Here is a 26902-nt window from a genome sequence, read left to right as displayed (position 1 = left end):
TTCATATCATAGAGTTTGGTATTAAAAGATTTAGAGACTAATGTTTAGAAATCGCTTAGGATTATCTATAATATGAATAGATCAGTATTCTTCCAAAATAGGGACTTCAAATAATATCAGGAGATATATCACCTTTTCTTGGTCTACTACGTTTTTTTCATTTTTCTTAACTAGAATTTAAAAGCATCAAAAGCCGAAGTCAATGCGGGTCTATTACCAACTAAAAACATGTCCTCATATCCGAACGGAAACTCCCTCCTGGAACTACTGTAAAGTATTATGTTAGAAGATGTCTACTAGGTATTAGCATCAATTGGTGTGTGAGGGTATCACTCTTTTTCTTTATTTAATGAAACGTGGGTTAGTGTGTAAAGTAAACTAACGATCCATTGCTATACAGATGATTTTATAGAAGTATGGTTTAAAGCACGGCATATCTTTCTCACAAAATATATATTGTACATATATAAACATATCCTTATATCCGAACGGAAAGTCCCTCCTGCAACTACTGTAAAGTATCACGTCAGAAGGTGTCTACTAGGTATTAGTATCAGTTTGTGTGTGAGGATATCACTCTTCTTCTTTATTTAATGAAACGTGTGTGTAGTAAACTAACGATCCATTGCTATACAGGTGATTTTATAGAAATATGCTTTGAAGCACGGCATATCTTTCTCACAAAATATATATTGCATTTATTTTAACAGGTGCAGATCTGAATTAGTGTGAGTATTAGTGTTCACAGACTCAAGCAAGTACTTTTACACACTGTCGACTCTCAAGTCTTTGTCTTTCTCCTCATTTCTAATATACCATGAAGCTTTTAGGGTATATCTCAATGCAATATTTTGTTAAGTTTGATTTTATTAAATGGTGAATAATTTATCAATTATTACTCATATATCTTGTAGATATGTGCACTCGTATATGACTATAAAATCTCAAAGATAGATATGAATGTGCATCGTTCAGAGTCTCAATGCTATAATATGAAAAAAATATATCGTTTTTGATTTAGAAAATTTAATTTCTGATTAATGTTTTTTAATCAATATTATTGCCAAATTATTTTAACCTTCCCTCGCATTTTCGCCAACCACAACGCATGTGGGCAAACTAATTAAAGTTGACACAGTTTTTGGGTTAAACATAAAATTAATAAAAAAATTAATTTCAATAATCAGAAGAAATATTTAAATTAATAAAAAATTTAAATTATTGGTAAAATATTGGTAAAAAAAAAATGTTGACGCATTTATTTCGTGGCTCGTGGTTCTTTTTACCTGAAAATAAATAAATTTTATACACAAGCAAATTTTTAAGATTTTTTTCATAATAAAAAATGGGGACAATATTAATTTTATGCTATGAATATATAATTCGAAAAAAATGTATTTTTAAGTTTTTTAACAGATTTCTTTTTATTTATATTTTTTTTTCTAAAAAAATCTCTTTAGAAGAAAAACTGTGTCACTACGCTTCGCATCAAAAGAAATATTAAAAACACATAAATTATCTGAAAAATATGTTTATGAATTATAAAATGAAGTAAAAAAATGTATAAAATGTATGTTAGAAAAAAAAAAAACAAAAAAAAAAATGAAAAGACCACACATAATTAATTAAAAAAAATTTATTAAGAAAGAAAATAGAAAAGTAGGAAAAGAATTATAATAAAAATTATTTATCAAAAAATTTGCACTAATACAAAAACCAAATTCTCTATTAATAAATAAATAATAAAGAATAAAAATGAAAATTTATATAGGAAATTTTTAGTATTATATACTTTAGTATAATAAGTGTTTATTTTAAAAATTCACAATTTGATTTTTCAATAATTTTTATTTTTCTTCGATATTTCGACTTTAGTCTAAAGTCATCATCAGGAAACAGGATGACTTTAGACTAAAGTCGAAATATCGAAGAAAAATAAAAATTATTGAAAAATCAAATTGTGAATTTTTAATTTTTGTTTTTTATTTTTAACAACAATAAAATAAAAAAAGTTTTGACCAATTAGCCTATATAAAAATAAACACTTATTAAAATTATTTGGTCACAAAATTATTAACATTTATACTTTAGTATATAAAATTTACAAATGTATTTTAGCCAATTATATCAGAGTTGTTATATCATAATGTGATGTATTCGTTATCACTTCTAACAACATTCAATACTTCATTCAGTGTTACCACACGCATTCTATATGGGTTATCCGTTTATATCACTTTACTCAGTGCTACAGCATCATCTCAGTGATAGCAAAGTAGCATCAGCTCCATCTACGTGTGACTCGCGACCATACCCAAGCATGCCTATTTGACATTACCATTATATAGGTATATATTGTTTGGCAGGCAAGAGCTAAATTATTAGCTAATAGTATTAAAAATGAATGAAAAGAAAAGAAAATATGAAAGCAAGAAATTGACGAATGAATGTACCTTCGTTAAAGTGAAAACTCTATATAAACGTTCATACTTTTCAAAGTTTATCAGTTCTTGGTTTTGCAAACTCCTATTAACATTGGCTAACAGTAGGCTTAGCTCAAATATATCTTACAACTTGGTATCTAAGTACACAAAAAAACATGGAGTTTAGTTCTTAATTTAATTAATTTTATTAATTTATTTATTTAATTTTATTAATTTATTTATTTAATTTAATTAATTTATACGAATATGCACAAAAGCTGACAGTACCTTTAGAGATATATAAGTCGTATATATGTCGATGATGTTGATATTTATTGAAAGGTTTTCCATACAACCTACCTGATATACCGAGGTGCTTTTACAATACTTTTAGATGACTCGAATTGGCAAGTTCTGCTTTTGCTTTATTTCATTTTAAAAACACCTACCAACAATCTATGTATACTGTTCTATCATAATAAAATCTTTGTATAATCTAGATGCTACAATAAAAGATACTTTGAGCACAATTCTCTCTATTCTCTAGAAATAACTTCTAACAGAGCAGTCTATTCTATAATAACAGCTAACAATGATTTGACATCTACTACACAAATTCAAAGTTCTGCTAAGACTAAAAATTTCAATAGAAATTCTCTCTGCTAAAAAGACTTTAAAGTCAGCATAATGTTAAGTTACCCTTTACCAAAAAAACATAGAAAAATTTCTATTTATTTGACCATAACATTCTTATTGGATATTCTTTAAGTGATCAATGCTTTTGCTGTCAATGTCACTCTTTATTTGTTTATTACTTTCATTGCTTTTCTACCGCTTATCATAAGTAAAAGTGCACTTTTTTAGCTAATAGCATTTTTGTTTTGGTTGTGTTTTTGTTGTTGTTGTTACCTTACATTGCTGTTATTGTTGTTATTGCAAAGTTTCGCCTGTCATGCAATTCTATTTTAATTAACCAATTACATGATAATCATGTTGTCGTAGCTGTTTTTAACAGTAATGTTGATTCACTAAAAACATATGACATATATATTATGTACGGATATGTGTGATATGAGTACACAGACACACATATACACACTCATATGCACTCATATATTGACTGCAATTAAGTGCTTGACATATTTTGCTGTTAGGCAATTTTGGCTCATTGCCAATATTGATGATTAATTTTTATGCTTCACTCAGCAAATGACTAATTTGTGTGGCATTCGAAAGACTTTCACATGCTCATGTCGCACAGTAAAAAGAAATTTACTTAAAGTAAAATTTACTTTAAGAAAAAAAAAAAATATTAATTAAAAGCAATATTATTATTTTTTTTCTTTTTATTGCTTAGGAAATAATAATTTTAGTATTCATTAATGGGTTGGGTTCAAAATAATTTTGTATAAAATGCAATCAAAAAAAATTATCTTATTTCAATATTTTTTAATTTGTTTTTACTTTTTGTTGTTATTTTTTCACATAATAATATTTTAATTGACTAATGAAAAAATCACTGAAACTATAAAAATTATTTTAATATTTTAATTGTATCCAATTTATGCTTTTTAAAAAGGCTAGTTTTCAACCTATTGAAGTTGAACCTATTGAAGTTGAAGTTGATGGAAAATAATAACTGATATATGCTAAAAAGAATTACTACTCGAGCAATTGTGTATAGGAACTATCTATCCGATTCGCAAGAACAAAAGTCAAATCGATTACTCTGTGCACAGAATGATAATTATCATTCTATTTTTAAGATAACACGAATAATGAGAAAACTCTTTAAAATTGTTAAGGTTAAGGTTGATGCTGTACATCAAATATACTCATAACACAATGGAACATTTGAGTGACCCAAGTAATCCAAGATAATATTGAAGAAAAATGCTTCAAACACTAATTTGCGTTTCCTCAAAACAAAGATAAATAGAAAATAATTACGTCCATTGTTCGACTATTGTCTACATTCGTCAGTTTCTAATAGATTTAACCGGACTTTTTGTTCGTAAGGAAGTGACTAGTTACACCACCGATCTATTTTTTAAATAAATTTTTTAAATATTTGGATAAAATAATCTTAGTACTAGCAGGTTGTATTCCTGTCACACCAGTTCTAGTTAGCTTCGCTAATATATTCTAAATAAGCCAAGCTTTTATAATAATTTTTGTTAACACCTAGAATTGGTTTCATCTTATATGGTTACCATGAGTCACCTTTCTTAGACAATTCATCTCTCACTTTAATGCCATCAAAACCACTTTATGTAGATGTCTGGGGTGAAGTCATTAATTTACTAATAGCAAAGCTTTAGAAGATAGTCAATATCCAATTATTGATAGTCTCTCCAATTAATAATTCGTCTCTTCCAACCAATGGAAATTTTATCGAGGGCATGCGTAATGACTGAGGGATATTTGGTTCTCTTTGTTGTAGACACTTGACCCCAAATTCTATTCAGTTTTCTATAAAGTTTGTCAAGAGGGAGTACTAGAAACAACGAATATTTAGTTTCCTGGATTATAGAATGTTGAGGCAAAATTCTGTTCAGTTTTAAAATCATATGTGTACCAGGCAATGTCATCATTAGTGGAGCTGTTATAACTAAAGATGATTAATTGTAAATAAATCATTTTAAGTATAAAATGAACGTCTGAAAAGGCAGATTATACCTTTATACCCCTATGGGTACTAATTTATCCTTTTCTGGAGATCGTTAAGAAAAATATTTACCTCTACTTTCTTCAGCTTACCAATAACAAATGAAAGACACTTAGGTCATGTGTAACTCCTCTAGTTGACATGTGCCTCTTATATTAAGACTCGATCTTAAGAATTCAGTAAATGGAACCGCGCAAGTACTGCAAGTCTTAATGCAGTTCTATTTGGTGATAGCTGTAAAAAAACCCGATTAAATCTCATTGCAGAAGTTTTGGAAACTTACCAAGAAAAGAAACTATTAAGCATTAACTTTGTGAATGCCCAGAAGAAACAGCTTTTTAGGGAAGTATTTTTTTGACAGTTTGTCAGTCTGTATAATGGTAAGAAGGAAAAATCTGTGAAATTCTATAAACTTGACGGAATAAATTTAGTTTCTATATTATTATACTTAATAGTTTTTGCAAATTTAATTTGGTAGCAAAACGGTGAGATATCACTAATTGAATTCAACGGAAATTGAACTGTTGACCTGCCATTGCAACCAACCAACAAACCAACCATGAAAAGAAATAAATTTTTGAATAATATCAATATTTTCATATTCTGGTTAATATCATATATATTTATTTCTTTATAATACTTACTTTTTAAATCAATAATTCAATTTATCAATAATTAATTTATTTTAACTATAGATTGTGTTTAAAATTATTGCCATCAAATTTAATCATTTAAATGACTTATATTGACAATTACGACAATTTTTTTAATATTTATTTATGCTATACTATACCGAAATACATAGACGAGTATATCATGGTAAACATATTACCCAAAAAATTGTAATTTTATTTATTTACTAAGTGATTTGAGAGTTGTAGCCAATAAAAACAGAAATCAATAATAACAAAAATATTCAAAATAGATGTGTAATAAAAAATCCTGCCCTGCCCTCTATGGAAATTGCATTGATTTTGATCTTTTGAGTGCTATTTTTTATTTGCATTCCATTTAAAATAAACAAATTTTACTAACAAGCACGCAAATTTGGTAAACACGTCAATAAAAATAAATGGTTTTCCCTCAGATACCAGAATTGCTTGCATAACAAATGAGCACTGATACGTTTTTTGCATATCAAAAAGCATAAAAAAGCAAATACCAAATAAAAAATTTTCACACAAATTCGGTAAAAATAGTAAAAATATCTTATCAACATTTTCGATTCTGGCATCTAAAGACTTTTTATGTATTTATTTAAAACATTTAAGAAAACTGTAATTCCCCCCTACCCCCACTTCGTCTACCTGCTGCATTTGTAGTATTTTGCCAGTCGAAGCGTAAAAGCAATAAAAATTACTTTGCGAATGTAAACATCACTCATACACCCTGAAGAACAAATTACTTGAAGAAATAAAAGTGTTGCCAGATTTGAATGCAAGAGTAAGAAATTTGATATTTTCTTGTTTTGATATGACTTTTAATGTTAGTTACTTTTTTTCTTTGTTAATCATTTAAATATAGTTAATTTCAATTTAAGTCGAAGCGCAAAAGCAATAAAAATTACTTTGCGAATGTAAACATCACTCATACGCCCTGCAGAACAAATTACTTGAAGAAATAAAAGTGTTGCCAGATTTAAATGCAAGAGGAAGCAATTTGATGTTTTCTTGTCTTGATATGACTTTTAATGTTAGTTACTTTTTTTGTTTGTTAATAATTTAAATATAGTTAATTTAAATTTAAGTCGAAGCGTAAAAGCAATAAAAATTACATTGCGAATATAAACATCACTCATACGCCCTGAAGAACAATTACTTGAAGAAATGCTGGCAGACTTAAATGCAAGAGTAAGAACTTTGATGTTTTCTTGTTTTGATATTTAGTTTTAATCTTAGTTATTTTTTTGTTAACATTTTAAATATAGTTCATTTGAATTTAAGTTTTGGCTTAATAAAATTTTCATTTTAATTTGAATGAAATTCCAAAAAAAAGAAGAAGGTAAAAAGAAAATGAAATTAGTTTCAAAAAAAAAATGCATGCAATATTACCAAGTCCAATATTTAGAGCAGTTAATTTGAGAAAATATACTAATTGACAAAATTTTTTGGCTTTTTGATTAAAAAATTCCTTAAATAAAATAAATTCTCACAAAAAAAAGTTCTACAAAGAGAAATATCATGTAGAATATATAAGCATTTTTTAGGTTATTTACCACAAACGATTTTAGGAAATGTATTAACATTAATTAAATTAAATATTCTTAAAGGAAAAAAACAACTTTAATTTAAACTAAATTAACACACCTAAAAACTCAGTTAAGAAAAACTTTTAATGTGGGTATTAAATATAAAATAGAATATTTAATTATAAAACTCTACTGCATAAAAATGAAAGGTAATAGCACTAAAATTATGTTTATATGAGATAACAAAAATGCATTTTTGGCATCTGAAATTAAAATATATATTATTTACAAAAAGTTTATGCTTTAATGTGTTATTACTCTTAAGAATTAGTAAAACTTTTTAATGTTTATTTAATGAAGCTCAAAAACTGACCAGATATGTCATATAATATTAAAAAATGTCAATTTCAAATTATGAGTATCCTCTTAGCCTAAATTAAGTAGTTTATGTAGATAGAATTTTTTTTAATAGCTGTCCAAAAATTGTTCAAAGAGCACTAAGAGCCCATCTATAAACAGAACAGTGTGACTAAATGGACTTGCTCAGCCATTAACGATTAATACAGTCACCAAAATAACGAAAAACTGTCTCATAGACAGACATGTTTATCGATTTGGCTCACTTTTTGATGATCATTGTCATTGCTATAGTTTACAAAAGCAAATTGTTACTTATCTGTTATCACAATCCAGAAGATGGTTATCTACAATCATTAAAGAGAGAGTCAACAGTGTAGTCTTGCTCGTTTTTCTTATGGGTAGCCATTCGGACTAGTTAAGGGCTTTGTTAAGTGATTACTGTTGTATCTTAATGATGAAAAGAAAATTTTCCTCATCAATTCTATTAATATCCACCACTCGTCACAAAACGTTTATACTCTTCTAGGTCTTCCTTTCTTAAGTGTTTGTTTAGTATCTAATATTTAGATTGTGTCCGATTGTGGTTCTGGGTTGAAATAGGTTCCTTGGAATAACGTTGTACAAAATTGTAATATCACAATGGGCTTACATTAAAACCTCAAAGGAACACTGTTTCCTTATCAGAAGCGCTGTCACTGGTGTTAGATAGTAAATACCATATATATACCAGATCTAGTGACTCTCATAAGGTTTGTTATTCAAACAAGCTTACTTTTTATTGTTAAATGAAATGATTAATGCAAGTCTATCTACTATAGTATTTCAATAAATTCTAGAGATATGTGAGTCTCAACTTTGTTTTTCTTTGGCTCTGTCGATTTAATAGTTTTATAATCTTGACTTAAACCGATTAGTGGGGCACTGGAAATTTTAACCTATTTCTTTCTTAAACCTAAATAAATAATTTTCCGTTTTATAAATGCATTTCCATTCTATTTAGAAAATCATTTTACCTAACTGTGAAGATAATCTTTTAAATGTTATACTTTTATGTTAATTTATTAAGTAGAAAGGGCATTTACTATAGTTATGCTATAGTGAACCTTTAACCTACTTCACCATTTCACTTAGTCTTTCTCAACCAAACCTCTTGTGTACCATTGACCTTCTTGCCGAATTTAACAGATAACAAATTAAAAAATGTTATTAAAAACAGAATTGAGGGCAAATAAAAAATAAACTGGAAATGTTTATAAGAACACTAAGTCCAATTGAAACTGGCACACAATGAATATTGCATTGTAAAATGAAAAATGAAGAAGAACCGAATTAGTGAAATGCTTTCACTTTGCAGTACCGGAAAATACACAAACAAAAATGGCAACGGAAATTTTTGCATTTGATGGCGGTGCCTTTGAAGTGAAAGTTCAAATGTGGATTTGTAGTCATTCAAATTTTTTTAAGAACATTTTTTTAATATTGTTTTTCTCTTGGACTTTTGCATTTTTCTGCATACAAGTATTAAAGCGATGTAATTTTTATGACTATGTCTCCGAAACAAGCTGCCGTAGCATTTGCTGTACTCGTAAAGTATGTACTACACAGAGAAAAGGGTTTACTAAATGCAATGGGAAGTGCACTATTTTGTTATAAAATTTTATTCATTTTATATGAGTTTTCCCTTTTAAGAGTATTTAATGGACACCAACGTGTCTTGATGACATGTTTCGCTAAATTTTAAACATTCCCTTTTCTATAGGGACAACTTTAACAAAGCATTCAGAAAAGGGTATATGGAAAGTGAAGCAAGAGGATAATATATATATTTTGAAATGTATGTACTTCGCTATGTACTATTTTTAATACAATGTAGCGAGTATAAATTCGCATTTAGTTTGTCTATCACAGTTATGTCCCATCAAGTGGACCCCTTACTCAACAACTGTAACTGGGCACGTATTGCATTTTGAAATTGTGGAAACGTTAGCATATTTTACAGAGTTTAGCACCACTACATGCTAGTAAAAAGGAAATTAGGAATTTTACTTGTAAATACAAGACGTGATCTCAGTTTACTGAAAATATTTACCATACAGTTTACATGGCTTAACTAGAGACTTAGTTGCCACTTTAAATCTGATGAAGTACATGCTGGATATATTTTAAATTACTTGTGATATGATAGACAGTTTCGAATTGGTCAATCTTTAAGTGAATTTTGTATAAAATATGTAGTTACCAATAACCAATCGATAATTCCATAATGTGATCGATAAAAGAATTGCATAAAACAGTTTTTCAATTAAAAGTTATTAGTCTAAAGGCCAGATTAGTATAAAATATGTCGTTATCGATCAATCAATAATTCCGTGATATGATCGATGCAAAAATTGCATAAAACAGAAAATTCTTAGTCCAAGAGCCAGTTTTACATTGCATATTATCGACTTTTACAATGCAAAAACTGAAATGACTGAGATGATAATAATTAAATATATAGATAGGTTTCGAAAAGCAGTGAATTAGGTACGTCCATTATACCGTCGATCCCAAGGAATCCACTTAGGCTTATAAGCCCATTGTGTTACCGTATAGTTTTTAAATATTAACAATTAAAATCATTTAGATCCTTTGTCAAAGCTTATAATTCTGTTCAATGGGAGAACAAAACTTCTAAAGTGATAAGGTCAATAACAGACTTGGTCTAGAATGATTAGTTAAATTTTGGAAGTAAATAAGTATAGTCACACAGAATTCTGTTTTATATAAAATTGATAGCATACCTTGTTTTATTGGAACACTTGATTGGCCAAATTGCTAAATTAAGTTAATTATACTAAACTAAATAAATTACTAATTATTTAAACAAAGTATTTTATTTACTACCATTTCTAATATAGTTTCAAATGCAATAATATGCATGTGAGATACGATATAAATAGATAAGTTGAGTTGTTAAGATAAGTTGAGATAAGAATAAATTAGAAACCACTATCATTGTCTATAGTTTTGTCAGTTATTTAAACCATTCTGAAATACTTTTTTTAAAAAAAGTTTTTCTAAAATTTACCTTCATTTTATATCTCAATTTTTTTTTTTTTTGTGTCAAACATTTTTTGTCTATTTTTTGTTTTGCATTTATTTTAAGGAAAGTTCCCTAAAGTTAGTTTCGGTGAAATTAACCTAAATTGTAGGAATTCTGTTCAAAAATTTTGCAATTAATTAAAAATTATTCGGAAAGTTACTATACTATGAAACGTCACTACGTAGAAAACTTTTTCAAAAAAAAATAAAAATTATTTTTGGTAATATTCCATACTAAAATATGCAAAAATGTTTTAACAAAGTTTGTATTTAATCATTTGCCATTAAATATTATGAATAATTTATGAGCCTTCGAAATTTCAAAGAGCATAATTGGAATTGAACTTTCAATATTATCTGCTGGTTTATTATTTTGCATTATGGTTGAAGGATAAGAAATATCTACAAAGGAGTTAATTATGTAAAGATATATATAGTATTAAATGATCATTTAAACAAGAATTGAAAGTGAAAGGTTTTATTTGGTTCTAAAAAAAAACGAGTAACTAAATGTGTACTAAATAAAGCATTTATATGATCCTAAAATTAAAGAGACAAATCATAAAATCCTACCAGGATTTGTAGTAAAAAGGGTTTTTCATTTAATAAAAGATACAATATATATATATAGAAAGCATCTTATGCAAGTGATTATGCCGATTAAATAAAGTAATATTTGACTATATGACTATAGATATATGACCGTAGTACTGGCTGTTGGGCGATTTCACGTCAAAACTTAAAGAATAATAATAAAAATTAATAATCTAAATGACTTAAAAAAAATAAATAAATAATTAAATATTTATAATAATAAATATTTATATTTATAGATATATATACAAATAATATAATAAAAACAGCTCTTGACACCAGATAAAGTTGGCGTCACACATTAAGATGTCTATTTTCCATCATAAGTGAGTAACGATGATGACAATGATATATGTCATTTCTCCTAAATGAAGCATAGAACCTCTCATTCATAAGTAATCAACCATTATTATCTCTTTTTCTAATATTAATATTATTTTCTCTTTGATCAGCTTTCGGGATATATATTTTTAGACATTCTTTGACATTTTTAGACGTTTTCCCAGTTAGTTCTCATATCTTCATTTACTATTTTTTCGATGTTTTAGATTGTATTTGAAAGTTGCTTCTACAGTAATTTACTAGTTTTAACAGATCTTTGCAGTTAGCCATATATATATTAATATATGTATATACATTATATTATGTTGATTTAGCATATAACATTTTGCAAACCGAGTCTTTTGACATAAATCCTAAGTTGCCATTAGAAATTCTCCACAGATTGATATTACATATTCTTTTGAATCAGATGTAAACATTGGTGTGTGCTTTAAAAATCTGTGCTTCACTCCAATGCATATGCTTATATTTAGAAAGCATTACTACAACAATCTCAGAATGATAACAGGCTCCCCGGGGAGGTATGCAGATCTGAGATCAGTTAATAATACAGTCAAGACGTAAAGAGAGGTGATGTAGAAACTTCGCAGTTAATAGAGAGTAAAACTGCTCAAGTGCACTGACTCAACTAGCCTCAACATAATAATAAAATTTGTATAAATTCAAATTATTTTTTAAGATGGATTTTACTGTCACAATAAAATCTTTCCAAAAAGAATGTAAGAGATAAAAAATGTTAATTAGAAAAATTAACGATTATATAAGATATAGCTTTTTCTGAAATCCATAATATTTCATATTGCATTTAACATTTCATCAAAGACTAATGAATTTTACTACTTAATTAGGTCTGAAATAAGGACAATACATACACTAAATTTAAATACTCATGCATATTACATGAAATATAATGTCAATAGTATAAATCAGTGAAAGATTATGGAATAGCTATTTTTGGAATTATTCATTCATATTTTATACTCAGTGGAAATTATTTAATCCATCATATAATCATATAAAATTTTTTATATACATATTAGATGCACTTCAAAAATAATATCTTCTGATATTCATATCCTTAAATCCACTAATGAATACTGAGACCCTTGAGTGCTAATGGTACTTCATTCTGTGCAAACAATTTAAATCCAAAGAGCAACCAATTGATGAAGAAAAAAAAAAGAAAAAATGCTTATAAAAGCAACATTAAATTCTGCTAAAGAAATTATAATTCCCGCATACTAACAACTAGAAAAAGAAAAAAAAACTAACAGAAAAAAATATATTTAATGCAATTTAAATTTTTGTAAGCTTAACCGAAGCAACGAGATACGTTTTTCTAATGAATGCGCAGAGTTGCAATTGGAATGAGACAAGCATTTTTGCAACGTTGCATGCAAAGGGAGTAGAATACAAGTACGTTTTCAATTATGCAGTAAAGTATATTTACCAGCGCGTTTTGTGAAATGCAGTAGAATTCCTTTTCCTTTCATTTTTCCACTTGTTTTTCAATTCAACTCAACTCAACTCAACTTTTGGTGTTTGTTTTCTTTACTCATTTTTTGTTTATCATTTGATTTCACGTAAAGGGTTTCCAAGTGCTTTTAATTCATACACTGTAAAAAAGTCAACAAAAAAAAAGACAGAAAGAAAGACAGAAAAACCAAAAAGCAGAGCTGGAAAGTGAAGTTATTCTCAACACATACTCGCATATAAGTCCGCATACTTAGAGGTCGGTAGGTGAATGAATGTCATAGTAGCGTAAAAGTAAAAGCAAAGCTATATTCCCCCACCTCCGGCAAGCTTGAAAAACTTGATTAAATCACAAACTTTACTGTTGCAAAAATAATTTTAAAATGTTTATAAAAAAATTTGAGATACATTTGTTTTTTTTATGCTGTCATAATGCTAGATGTTTAACTTTTATTCTTTTAATTTTTATTTTAGGTCGCACTCATGACGCCTCCTATGCGCTTTACCATATCGGTCAACAGGCGACGCCCGGCGTTAAACAATTCGCTGAAACTGGCAAATCAGACATTTTGGACAGTATTGCAGGAGAACAACAACAACAGCAGCAACAACAACAAAAGCAACAAACAACAGGAAACTCATTTACTTCATTTGTATCAACAATAAATGGTGTTGGCAATCAGCAACAGCAACAACAACAGCAACAGCAACAACAGCTGCAGTCGAATTTGTTGCAGCAACACGGCGAACGGAGAATTTTCGATGAATTCAATGTACCCGCGATTTTTACTGGCGCCGGACGTAGTGAAGCAAAATTCTTTGTCGACAGCAATCATAGTTTGGTTTCTCTAATGACGCGCATTGTACCATCGCCGGATTGGTTTATCGGTGTCGATTCATTTCAGGTAAGAGTTGCTGTAGACTATCTAAATATTTTTATGACAACGATTTTCATTCGGAACTTAATGCATTTTGAAGTGGCACTAAAAGCACTTTGAGTCATAGTCAAAAATTGTTAGAGTCAAGTGAAGTGATATAAGACTCTTTAGTATAGATTTCAAATCAGAATAAATAATATCCAGATTAAATATTAATTTTCTTTTTGAATTTTATATTTCTTTTAATGAGTTGTTCATATTAAAATATAGTATTAATAAAAAATGCTATTCAAATAAAGAAGAACTCATATTTTCAATAAACGTAAAGATCTGGAGTTCAATCAACTACGAAACTTATTTTAATGATAATTTTTTTTACCGAAAGTAACGTGTCTTATGACGAAAGAAAACTATTTAAAAATTCGATAGGTTCGAATAAAAATAAAAAAACAATAACAAAAATTTTAATTAATTTATTGAAGTTTTTCTGATCATACAACGCTGTTTCGAGTACTTTTTAATACAGCGTTGTATGGTCAGCCAAAATTCAATAAATTAACTACAACTTTTGTTGTATTTTTTTTATTATTATTTGAACCCTTGAAACTTATTTCAGATCTTAAGTGGAAATACAAAACGTGGAAACTAACTGATGGAAAACCTTAACCTTCATTTTCAATTCAAATAGGTTCAATTCAGTCTTTAATGATTATTTATTACTTTTTCGTTTGATTTATAATACATTTGGAGTAATATATTATTCTAACCCAATTGATATTCATGCTAACAAAAATTCAAATTAAGTAAAGAAGATTAAAATATCACATGAAACATAAAAAACTAGCAGTGAAAATTATTCATTCTTAATAAAATAATACAAGCTAAAATTTTCCTTCACAAGGCAGAAAAATATTCACCTTAGATATATCCAGAGATAGGTTTAGATATACCGACAGGTACTCTATCAATTAACGTTAAGATGTTCCTTCAGGCAAGCTTAGCACTTAATTAAAATATAAAAAAAGTATATCACCTTAAGCACCTCAGATGGTTGTCGACAAGCTTAGCACTTAAATAAAATAGAAAAAAAGTATATCACCTCAAGCATCTCAGCACCTCAGATGTTTGTCGGCAAGCTAAGCACCTAAATAAAACAGAAAAAAAAGTATATCACCTTAAGCACCTCAGCACCTCAGCCAAGGTAACCAGACCTTGGCTTAGTTATCTCGAAAATGAATCTTAGATTAGCTGTTCCGAAAGATGATTTGTTAATTAAGTTTAACATGTTCCTTCAGATATTTTATCAACAATCCCAGCACTTTCGAAAGACAATAATAAAAATTTATCACCTCAAACACATCAGAATCTAAGATGTAGTCAGAAGTTAACTTAAATAGCCCGACAAGTTATTTGTCAGCTGAGGTTAAGATGTTCCTTCAGCTAATTGTCGGCAAGCTTAGCACTTAAATAAGAGAAAACAAAAAGTATATCACCTTAAGCACTTTAGAACATCAGACGCAGCCAGAAGTTAAGTTAGATGCTCCGAAAGGTGATTTGCCAGCTGGTGTTAAGGTGTTACTTTAAATAATTTTTCAGCAATCTTAGCACTTACGTGACAGAAAAAAATATATATCACATTAAACAGATCCAGACGTATATTAGGATGAAAAGTTAGGTAATATGCCAGCAATTTTAGCTGATAGATTGAGCAAGCAAACCTCAATTTTTAATACATGAGAAAAAGAAAAATGAGTCCAAAAGATATCAGCACTATTTTCAGGGTTCGGCTTTCAAGAGACATAGGTTAACGACCATCCGGACATCATGTATCGGCATCTAGTGAACTCTTCCTAAGTCCACGTAGGATTAATTTGAAGAACTTACTCGTTTTGTTTTTTCTAATTAATAAATTATAAACATTTTATTGGCCACTTAGTAGAGAGCTGCATCGTTAGCTGATTTAAAAATAGACTTAATAACCGATTAAACACGAGGTATGACCAGCTAGTATGGGATGTCGAACAAAGGGTTTATATTAAGTCATAATTGAATTTAATTCGACTTAAATATATGAATTCGTGGAATCTTTATGAATGAATCGTAAATATATAATTTGAAGTATTTAACATTGAAATCATTCATGTGTTAGAAACATTTATCTTAAACTCGCAACACTGCCTACTTTATGTCTCATATATATATATATATATATATATATATATATATATATAATATGAAGAAAACAAAATTAAATAAACCATTTTAAATATTTAATCATTGAATATAAACTTATAATCATATTGTAATTTACACTAAATCCTTTGATATATTTCTAAAATTATCTCGAAACAATGCAAAATACAAATACTGAGGTACATCAATGTTAATCTCTCCACCTCACGCACGTATCGCTTAATTAAGGCTTATAATTTAAACTCATTGTAATTATATTGAAATCGGAAAAAACAATCAAGTAAGCAAAATCACTGCAAATAATGATGAAGTACATGCAACCCAAACCAGAATTAAACAGCAACCACTAACCCAAAACAACTAAGCCTTTAGGAGTGGCATTAACATCATCGTCTTTACCAATGCCACCAGCAACGCATTAGCGATTTCACCACCTTCACCTTAACTGCCCCACTACAAATACAGTCACTGCTGTCAACATCGAAGTGAGTCTTCAACAATAATGACAATGTACAACTGCAAAGATACGTAGTTCATCTTGAAACCAATCAAATTAAATTCGAAATGGTTTTCAATTGAAATTACCATGCCAAAAAGCAGTCATAGTAGTGCTCCCACTATTGTCTACGCAGCTAGACGTTGCGGTCGGTATTGGCTTGCAGCGACTCACCATGGCTGTAAGCTCAAGTAAATTGAAATGTACTTAGCGAACATATATATATATATATATATAGAGCAGCTTCAGTGGAAGTTGTCGGTACTTTGGATTCAACAGTAAACACAACAGTGGTGGTGGCAGCAGCAGACGCAGAAAACCGCATTTAAGTTTTTTTTTTTTTTGGTTTTTTCTATTGACTTAGGAATGCCACATTGAAGACATGCACGAAGAAGAAGAAGAACAACAACAACAGTAACTACACCATTACTACATACTAATGATAACAATAACAACCCTGGAATTATAATAATAATCATTGTCATCAAGTTGATTATTATCTTTATCAACCGATATGCTATACTACAATCTATATATCGACGGACAAGGGAATCGACATTAATGTTGAGTAGTGATTTGATTACGTTGTGCTGTGTTGTGTGGTATTGCGTTGTGTTGCATTCGATTACGTTTCCTTTACGTTTCTATTACGTTACGTTAAATCCAATCCAGTTCGGTTACGTTCAGTTGTGTGCTGGTTATACTAATGCGATTTGCGACATTGCTTAAGATGATTTTCGTCTATGCATTCACAAATTACGAATTATTGTTGTCAAGCATACTTTTCGGCGGCGTATTTATTTGACATTATTTGCGGATGAGGATTGTCTTGTTGTCTTCATTAAATTTGTTAATTCCATGGCGTATTTAAAATTCTTACAAAAACAAATTGTTATTCAAATTTCAAGCAAAGCTTGTAAATTATTTATTAAACAAATAAATGATTTTATCAAATATTTGAGAGCTTCTAAAAGTGCTACGGGGGAGTTGAGTGTGGTGGTTAAATTTGGAATTTGCTTTCTATTTAGCTTTCAAGTGTAATTAAGTGAATTCTTTGAGAAACAGAAAAGCAGATTTGTTAACATTTTAGTAAATATTGATTCAGTAAGTTTGTTAGAAATTATTTATTACAGGCAAAGTAACGATGAAATTTAATTCAATTAAATATTTCTTTGATTTTGATTTTAATTAAATTTGCGAAAAATGGAACTCGTTTAATTTAGAAGGAAAATAATGTTTGTATTTTATTAAAACATTTTCTAAAATATAACAAAATTATATTATAAAATTAAAATCTTAATAACTTGTTAGGTTCAGTTAAGTTAGAGTGGTGGGATTTAATACGAAAGTCCATCAGAACTGGTATAATGGGCCGTTGCGTTGCTATGGAAGCTTATTAAGTTACAAGAGTTTGTGATAGGAATATTTAATCAAAAAATTCTGGATCGTTTAAAGTTAGTTAACTACTCATTTTAATTATTTTTGTCATAAAATCAATAACGTAATTTTAACAACAGATACAGTTTGTCTTAGTTCCTTCCAAATATCTCTATATAATTATTCTTTATGTACATTCAAAATTAATTAACTACTCATTTTAATTATTTTTGTCATAAAATCAATAAGATATTATACATTGTTAGGGTAATTTTAACAACAGAAACAATTACTAACACACAATTTCTCTTAGTTCTTTCCAAATATCTCTATATAATTAGTCTTCATGTACATTTAAAGTTTTGTACAGTTGACGTTAGTTAACTACTCATTTTAATTATTTTAGTCATAAAATGAATAAGATATTATACATTATTAATTGAACCACAGTCACAGTTACTAACACACAGTTTATATTAGTTCCTTCCAAATATCTCTATATAATTACTCTATAGTGTACATTTAAAGTTAATTAACAACTCATTTCATTAACAACTCATTTCAATTATTTTTGTCATAAAATCAATAAAACATTATCTATTGTTAAGCTAATTTGAACAACGTCAGTAGATACTATCACCAGAGTTTATCCCATTAACTTTTGAAATGTCTCCTCCATATAATTAAACTTTATAGTAAATAAATTAATATTAAAAACACTTGTTGCATTTCTCTACTTATCTCAACTTAACCATTTACTTAACATCGTGAACTACTTAAGTCACTACTTAATTCAATTAAATTATTAATTTATTTACAGCTCTGCGTTGGTGGCTCTTGGATAGACACAGTCACAGTCGAAATGGATCCACTCGATGCTGGTACCGATAATGGTTTCACATTTACAGCACCCAATTGGCCCACATCACCTCAAGGTGTTATATATCGCATTACTTCTCGTTATCCTGCACATCCAGCCGGCAGTTTCTTCTATCCAAAGAGTAAACGTTTACCGCCAATAGCAACATTTCAGTTTATTAAGGTAAGAAAATAATAAAAATTATATTAAAAACAAAACAATATTAAAGACCAAAAGCATAGAAGTTTAGACGTATAGAAGAAAAATATAAAGTGAAAATGAAAATAAAATATGTAAACAAGAATGAAATGCAAAAAAGAATGGAAACGTTGAAATGGTGAAATGGCAAAATAGCTGCACTAAGAGCACAATTGATTTTTATAACTTTGATTTATTTCCTGCTCTCGAGCGAATGAAACACTTAATTAACTCTAAATCAGCGGAACTTGTTATGCAATTAACGGCTACGTTAATGGCAGCGCTGAGGAAAGGGGAATATAAGTTACAATACAACGGAAATATAGCATAAATGTGTTTTTATACTAATGACCCATTAACCATGTTCATGTCGATGAAAGGAGCATGAAGTTGTTGTGAATGTTATTAACGTAGCAACACGTTTGGGAGCCGTAAAATACAAAAAGTAATTATGAGTGAAAATCTGTTACAACATAAACCAGAAATGAATTTGTTAATTACAAAATATTCTATTTGTTCTTTTACATCAATTTCTCTTTTTTCAAATAATTTTTCAACAAAATTGAAAAGTTCTTCATTTCCTTGCCATATCCTTTCTCACAATTTTTTGGTATAGTTTTTGTAGCATACTTGTTGGCGCATTTTTAATGAGAATATGAAATACATTGTTAAAAACTGTGTAGTCTTAAATATTGCTTTTAAAACATGCGATAGTATAGTTTTTCATTTAAAAAAATACAATTTAAAATAGAAAAGTAATAAAAGTTGCAAACAAGCATATTTTCAACATTACAACACATATCCTTATAGCTTATTTTTTTAGAAGAAGGTAGAAGGTAAAATGCTTTATACACAATACAATCAACCATCTTCGAAATAGCCTCTCCGATTTCTTAACATGGAAATATGTAAAATACTAAATTAAACACTGAATAGTGTAGTGGGTATTCATCGATTTATCAATCGATGATATCGGTTAATCAGTCCCGGGACCGCCTTGACTTTACTTTAGGTATGGACCGTTTTTTGTTATTGAGAACATTAAGTCTACATCAAAATGTTCATTATAAATCTAAGATACAAGAAGTTATATTAAGGCTATTATCATTACTAATGCCACCAGCACTCCATTAAAGATTTTACCATCTTCACCATAACTGGCTCACCACAAATATAATCACTATATAAATGTATAGTCACTAAATATAGTCATCAACGAAGAGTGTTCTTAAGAATAAAGAGAATGTAAAACTGTAAAAATACATGTTTTAGTTTAAACTTCGAAATGAAGGCTCCTAAACATAGAATCATATAGTGTTTCCTCAATACTCATCCTCATAGACTTCTTTAACTATACATTGGGTAGGGATATTTTTTTTTTGTCATTGGAGACCAAGCTTAAGTTATAAGCTCCATATCCAAATTTTCGCTATAAATATGTGTTCAGATAATGAGGGTCACTATTTATATATTTTGAGCCTTATAATGAAAAAATATTTACTTGTACTTGAAAATTATTTTATTGTTTCTCGAAGTATTATAAAAGGTCGTAAAGAAGTATGTTTGATACACATCTGTATACCTTCGAACCATTTGTCAAATTATTTTTTTCAATCTTCTTCAGACACCTCCAAAACGTAGTTTCAAAATACAACAATGGCTTCTTATGAACAAGTTTCGAGGCATAGATTAATATTAGCTAATAACTGTAGAGCTTTTTCACTGAAATCAAAATCGAATCAATTTTTTTACGGAATATCGAACCTGAGTCCATAGCCTTTTAAAGTGACTATTTTCTATTAAGGCTCGACGCCACAGTGTTTTTAATATACACATAAGTATAATGCAACAATAAGTACTTCCATTGCAATTGAAAGGAATTTTGCGGGTATTAATTAATTTTTTATATAGATATAGAAATGATTTGAAATAGCTATTAGGATACAGGTTCCAAATTGAGAGAAAGCGAGGACCATCTAATACCTCTTCTGTTCTTTGGGGTTCTCCCGTTTGTAAAATGCAATTGCACGTCGAATAAAAGTAATTGAATTCAGTCATTCTACCCAAGTAGCTTTAGATTTTAACCACAGCCAACCTCAATTGGTCAACCTCAATTGATCAGGACAGCCAAAGTTGTAAGACTGGACTAGATTTACAGCCCCGGTTGTGTGCCATAATTGAAACTTATTCACTACCATATATACCTCATATGGTATAGGGCGGTGCCTGATGGATTCTAGTTGTCTTTTACATCACACATGCCTTGCCACGGCAATATTCTAACCCTTGCCTGCTCGAGTATTACAATGGGACAGATAGCTTTAAAAACTTTTTCAGGCAGTTTTCTGTTGGATTTTGCTCTTATATATATATATATTCCTTTTGAAAGAATTTGTTCGCTTTATTATTTTTTTGTTTTTTTTTACTCATTTTTTATTTATTTCATTCATTTATATTTCATTTAGAAATATATATACTTTATGAGCTCTACGATGTTTCTGTAAAATTTTGACAAACCTGCTAGACTCCTTCTTACAGTTATTTATTTAAAGAGTATAAAATAAAATTTAAGGTGTATATTAAAGTACTAAATAATTTCCTTATATCATAAACATTTATAGCGATATTATTAAAAAAGGAGTAAATTGTACAATATATAATTTAATACAATTTGAACATCTGCAATAAAAATGTTATATATAAAATCGGAATAAAGTGTGTTTAATATGAAGAGGCGGTAACCACAAAAATAAAGTGTAATGACTAAAAGGACTAACATTTTACGAGTATAGCCATGGTTGCTTCTATTACTGCCTATTCTAGTCCCTACATTGTTGTGGTTGTTGTTGTTGTTATTCCAACATTTACAGTTATTCAAAACAGAAGTAAAATTTCATGTTGACTCGGTCGTACTTATTATATTGGACTGTGTTTCCTATACGCTTTACGGAAATTATATACGCATTTTTATTTCCAGAAGCACACATTCTCGTTTCCTCCTTCGACTCATAAAATAGAAATTGAAGGCGTTTGTATAATTACAATGGTCCTTACCATTAAATTGCCTTGCTTTAGCTAATGCACAAACACATGCGAATTGTTCATATACAAATACAATATTTATTATACATAAATGTTTCTAAAATACATACATACATACATGTATATATGTAAGTATATATGTTTAGTATATATATTATAGCAAACATGCTATGTTGAACTGACAGTCCTGTACGTGTATTTTACTGTTAAGGATTTGTAGGTGGACACTTAATGCCAGCCATTCTGCACTGTTTATGATGCGTGCTTAATCTGCTCGTATAAACGCATACAAAAGCCTTTTAGCATTTACTGCTCCTGCCCCGGCAAGGCGTTACTGCGGTGTGGTCAAGTGAAATGAAAGTAAATTTTATTTGATTGAAATATTAAAGCATTTCGATAGAATATCCTTTGAATAAAATTTAAGATAAACAGTGTTTAAATATTGTATGTCTGAAATTATTAAAAACAAAAGACTTCGAACTTTCATTCAGATGAAAATATAATGCTATACTAGATTGCAGTTTCGTTAAGTATGAAAATTGTAACAAAAAACTTGGGAATCCTCATATTTAATAATAGACTAATTGGTAGTAAAGAAAATTGTATATGAGCAGAAAACTATTAATAATATTTATTAAGACACAAGATATCGGAAAAAGTATATTCAAAAGCTACTTCTATAAGCTTAACAAATGGTTCTTCCGAATAGCAAAATACATATCCCGATTATAAATCCACTAGAATAGAAATCAACGGGAAACTCGATCTTTGGTAGCAGAACACTGCTACCATCATAGATCTTCTATAATAATTATCTATATTTATTGAGCAGAAGACAAACCGGCTTCTGAATAAAAGCTCAAATGACAGTAGTTGAAGACATTCCTACTTCGGATGGGGGTTAGGAACTCATGACCTAGCACTTTCTGAACCACATTAAACCTGGATAGTAACAGAGAATATAACTAAATCTCTTTAAATTTGGTACATAACATATTTTTCTATTTATAGTATGGGTTCCAAAACTATTATTGATCAAAGTTGAATTTTTTGAAAGTTTTTAATCACATTTTTGGTAGATTATACTCAAAATTTTCGTAAATTTTTTTGGCTTGAGTTATCATACATCGATCAGCACAAAAGATTAACTGTGGTCGCAGTGCTCCGCTCCGTTTTGAGCTGATACCCTATTTATTTCTATTCTATCATACATCGATACTTTAAAATCCTGCATAATATTTTCTGTAGAACATACTAATTTTTTATGATCGTTCTTTAAAGTAAAATAACTGCTGCCTTCTTCAATAAAAATACATAAATTTGTTCAATAGTATACATTACTATTATTATTATAGTAACTAATTCTTATAATTATTATTATTATTCGGTGACTTAGTCTATCCTGCTAACTCTAATTGCTTCATCAAATCTATAGGCTTTCTTTTATGAAACTTGAACAGCTTTGATTGTTTCATAAGAGGAATAAGACTATCACATAAATATTTAAGTTCACCATTGCTCAAGTTAGGAAATTCAGACGTTTCTTAAACCCGGCATATACTTATCTCTGAAAGCCTATTTTATTCAGATATCTGAGATTACAGTAACCTGTTAGAAAACCTAATAAGAGATTTAATATTCTCTGACAGATTCCTTACTTTGAGCAGAATTTTAATAATTTCTAACAGATTTCTATAGACTTAGGCAAATCAGAGCAGAGAGAATTTAAAAATTCTAATCGGTCTTCTTAGAAGTCATTGTTAGTAGCCCAATTGTCTTAGATTAGTAGCCCGATTGTTTCAGATTGTCTTAGCAAAAAAAATTTAGACGTATTCTAAAAATACATCTATGCATATAAAAACTATTTCTAATTTCGGTAGAAATGTTTAACTTTATTTTATGCGACTCCAAAATAAAATTTGAAAAATCCATTAGAAACTTTGAATTTAAGTGTCAAAGTGAAATTCTAACGGTCATGCAACAAAAAGATAACCTACCCATCTTATTCTTCTGATTTTCAGACCACTATCATGTTGCATACAGTTTCAGCTCCATTGGAAAGCTTTCATTTGATTGTTAGAATACATTTCTCATTAAGGCAGGATGTAACATTTAACCAGGTTTTTCTAAATGACTGCTACAGCTAAACCAAGAACTGGAGAATTATTTTGAATATCCTTGAAACTACAATCACACTCCCATGTCTTAACATGCCAAAACTAGTTTCTTCTCTGCAGCCAGTCTATATAGTTTAATAAGCAACCGATAAGAAACATCTTTAAAAGCAATTTTGGCAAAATTCTTAGTTTGTTGCACCAAAAATTTTGGTTTTTACTGGCCAAAATTGCGATTCATCCCCCGGTTTGATTTTGATAAACCCATGTTTGGACTAAATGATCCTGGTTGTTCCGAAACTTCAACAGTTGCGCTTGCCATTAATGCAGTTTTCTCCACATCAAATTGAGGATTATCTGCAATTGAATTAGTTATGCCACCAAATTTTTCTTGAAATAAAGTTTTTAAGTTACCAGATTGATTACGAGGGATGGTTACTTCGGCAAAATTTTTATTTTTATTCGATTCGCGCTTCAAAGCTTCTATCTTATTTTGCATATCCTGCAGATTAGCTGATATATTATCCTGTATATGAGGTGACGTCATTGCCCACGCAATATTATACAAATTTTTAATTGACATATTTGACCAAAATATATACTCTTCGCTAAAAATTTTGATACTGCTCTAAAAATTTTATAAAATATAAGGAGATCAAAATTTGTAGTGATCGGAAAGTGAAACGTTTTGTATTGAATGACAGAGTTTTCGATTTAATGAGGTAAAAAAATTAAAAATATAAATGTTTACTACAATCAAAATTTTTTATTGCAATGTATGTGATGATTATGAATTCACTAGATAAACCTTATGATGTTAACACAGCAATTAAAGATTATAGATACAAAAACAACTGTAGATCAGCGTATCAAAAATATTGCGATTACTCGCACATTAAAATATCCTTTTAAGATATTTGGTTGTGGTTTAATGAACGTAACAATACTTCATTGGATATACTAAAGACCCAAAGAAACTTTCTAAAAGAAAATAATAAAGCCTCATAATACGAACGGAGAGAACCATGATAAAAAATAATACTACAGAAACTCTAAGGGACCCGATGATACTCAAGAAGTAACCACAAAAAAACAACGGAGTAAAAGTCCTGGAGAATACTAACTTCATACATAGACCTATACAGAACATTGAACTAAATTTTTTAGTTCAATGTTCACTCAGTTATATTAGAAATATATTGCGCCGTAGATAGTCACACGTACGGCCAGGTTATGCAGAGACTCATATAAAGAATTGCCATATTAGTTTTACAGTCTTCCTATAGCACTCTTAAGAATATCGTATGAATATTTAAAGAGATTCAAAATGTCCACTATATATTTAATATTTTTCAAATTCACAATTGGTTTTTTTTTTAATTTTAAAGACTTATCCTTTACTTATTTTAGTAAAATGATCTTCCGAAGTTATAACATTTTTTTCTCAATTGTTATTTTGAAAGACCCGATTCCAGACTTTATAATACCGTTTCTGAATTTTAGAACAAATGGAATTTTGATAAAAGATATTAATATAATAATAATATTACATATTATGTGTTCTCAACTTACATGTGTGCTTGGATACAGGAACATCTCCATGGCAGATGAGTTTGCTAATGCAAGCACTCTAGTCTCTGACACTTATTTTTTGAATATGGTTACCAATATTACTACTTGTAACAGCCTTACTGACAATCAGGCAAGAATATCTATGATTATAGCTAAATAAATTTAGGCAGATCTTCAGATCGAGCTGGTTCAAGCTGGACAAAAACCGTACTAGTCCTGCTTTAACTTAGGCGTTACCTGTTTAGTACTATGGTATCAAAGTTAACTGGGTTACTACATATTAAAAACACATGCTATAAGACTGGGTCTACTCTATAATTAATTTTGTGGGGGTTATGGCTCTATGAATGAAGAGTGAATTGTATTTCACTTTATGTACATCATTGGCTTGGGGAAGTTTAAAAATTTTTGTGGTTTTTTTCTTACCGACTTGACTATAATTCACCTCATGTGTTAGTGTCCATCATTGGCTTCAAGAAATTAATAATCTGTGGATACTCTTTTCTAACTGGGCTTACATAGCTATCAAACTGATATATTAAGAACTTGGCCACGTTTACAGCTGTATCAGGTAAGGGATCATTTCCACATCATTGCAGGAGGCGTGCCCCTCAGCGTTACTTGCAAGCTTTCTACTACGGTTCTTCCGGAAATCTTTGTGATCTGCGAAGAGCACTATTGCGTGGTATTGCATCCGGCCATTATTTGAACTCAAGTAGGCTTTGTGCATAAAGCTGTCACTCCAACCTTATGTATATACAAGATTTACATAATTCTGAATTAATTAGTCTTAGCTACCTGAACTCGTTGCAGAAATTATTTTTCTATTAACATTTTCAGTTCCAACATTTTTTAGTTCACTTAATGAATTTATTTTTTATTTGAATTAAAAAATATTTAACTTGAGAAAAAACCTTTTAATGCCAATTGACATTCAAAGCATTTAATTCCCAACTACATTTTTCACTTAAACTAAAGTTTACCCCTGCTCCGTTTACACATGAGTTTTGCAAGTTAAGCTCGAACCGACGACGAATGTAG

At 29.1% G+C, this 26902-nt stretch overlaps 2 protein-coding genes across 2 annotated transcripts in view; one reads left to right on the top strand and one right to left on the bottom strand.

The window, feature by feature from the left end:
• Window positions 1–26902, top strand: part of LOC119684885 — a 142784-nt gene that overhangs the window by 102173 nt on the left and 13709 nt on the right. The window contains exons 2-3 of the mRNA XM_038099018.1: window positions 13607–14037; window positions 18897–19118. Of these exons, the coding sequence (XP_037954946.1) occupies window positions 13607–14037; window positions 18897–19118 (653 nt within the window). The remainder of the gene's footprint in view (window positions 1–13606; window positions 14038–18896; window positions 19119–26902) is intronic.
• On the bottom strand, window positions 24173–24995 carry LOC119684888. Its single transcript, XM_038099021.1, has 2 exons — window positions 24704–24995; window positions 24173–24646 (listed from the first exon to the last, which is right to left on the bottom strand). Exons 1-2 carry the CDS (start codon window positions 24870–24872, stop codon window positions 24507–24509), a joined length of 309 nt encoding a protein of 102 aa, XP_037954949.1. The 5' UTR covers window positions 24873–24995; the 3' UTR covers window positions 24173–24506.

The sequence above is a fragment of the Teleopsis dalmanni genome, chromosome 2, assembly GCF_002237135.1.
Source record: "Teleopsis dalmanni isolate 2A chromosome 2, ASM223713v2, whole genome shotgun sequence".
In the NCBI taxonomy this organism is placed as follows: Eukaryota; Metazoa; Arthropoda; class Insecta; order Diptera; family Diopsidae; genus Teleopsis; species Teleopsis dalmanni.
Note: the sequence above shows the minus strand (reverse complement) of the source record. Positions and strands in the feature narration are given on the sequence as shown.

Bases quoted from the DNA above. Each gene is read 5' to 3' on its own strand.
- LOC119684888 (XM_038099021.1), bottom strand. From the start codon at position 24,872: ATGTCAATTAAAAATTTGTATAATATTGCGTGGGCAATGACGTCACCT. The intron at 24,647-24,703 runs GTAACTTAAAAA...ATTCAATTGCAG, and splicing joins CATCCCTCGTAATCAATCTG to ATAATCCTCAATTTGATGTG.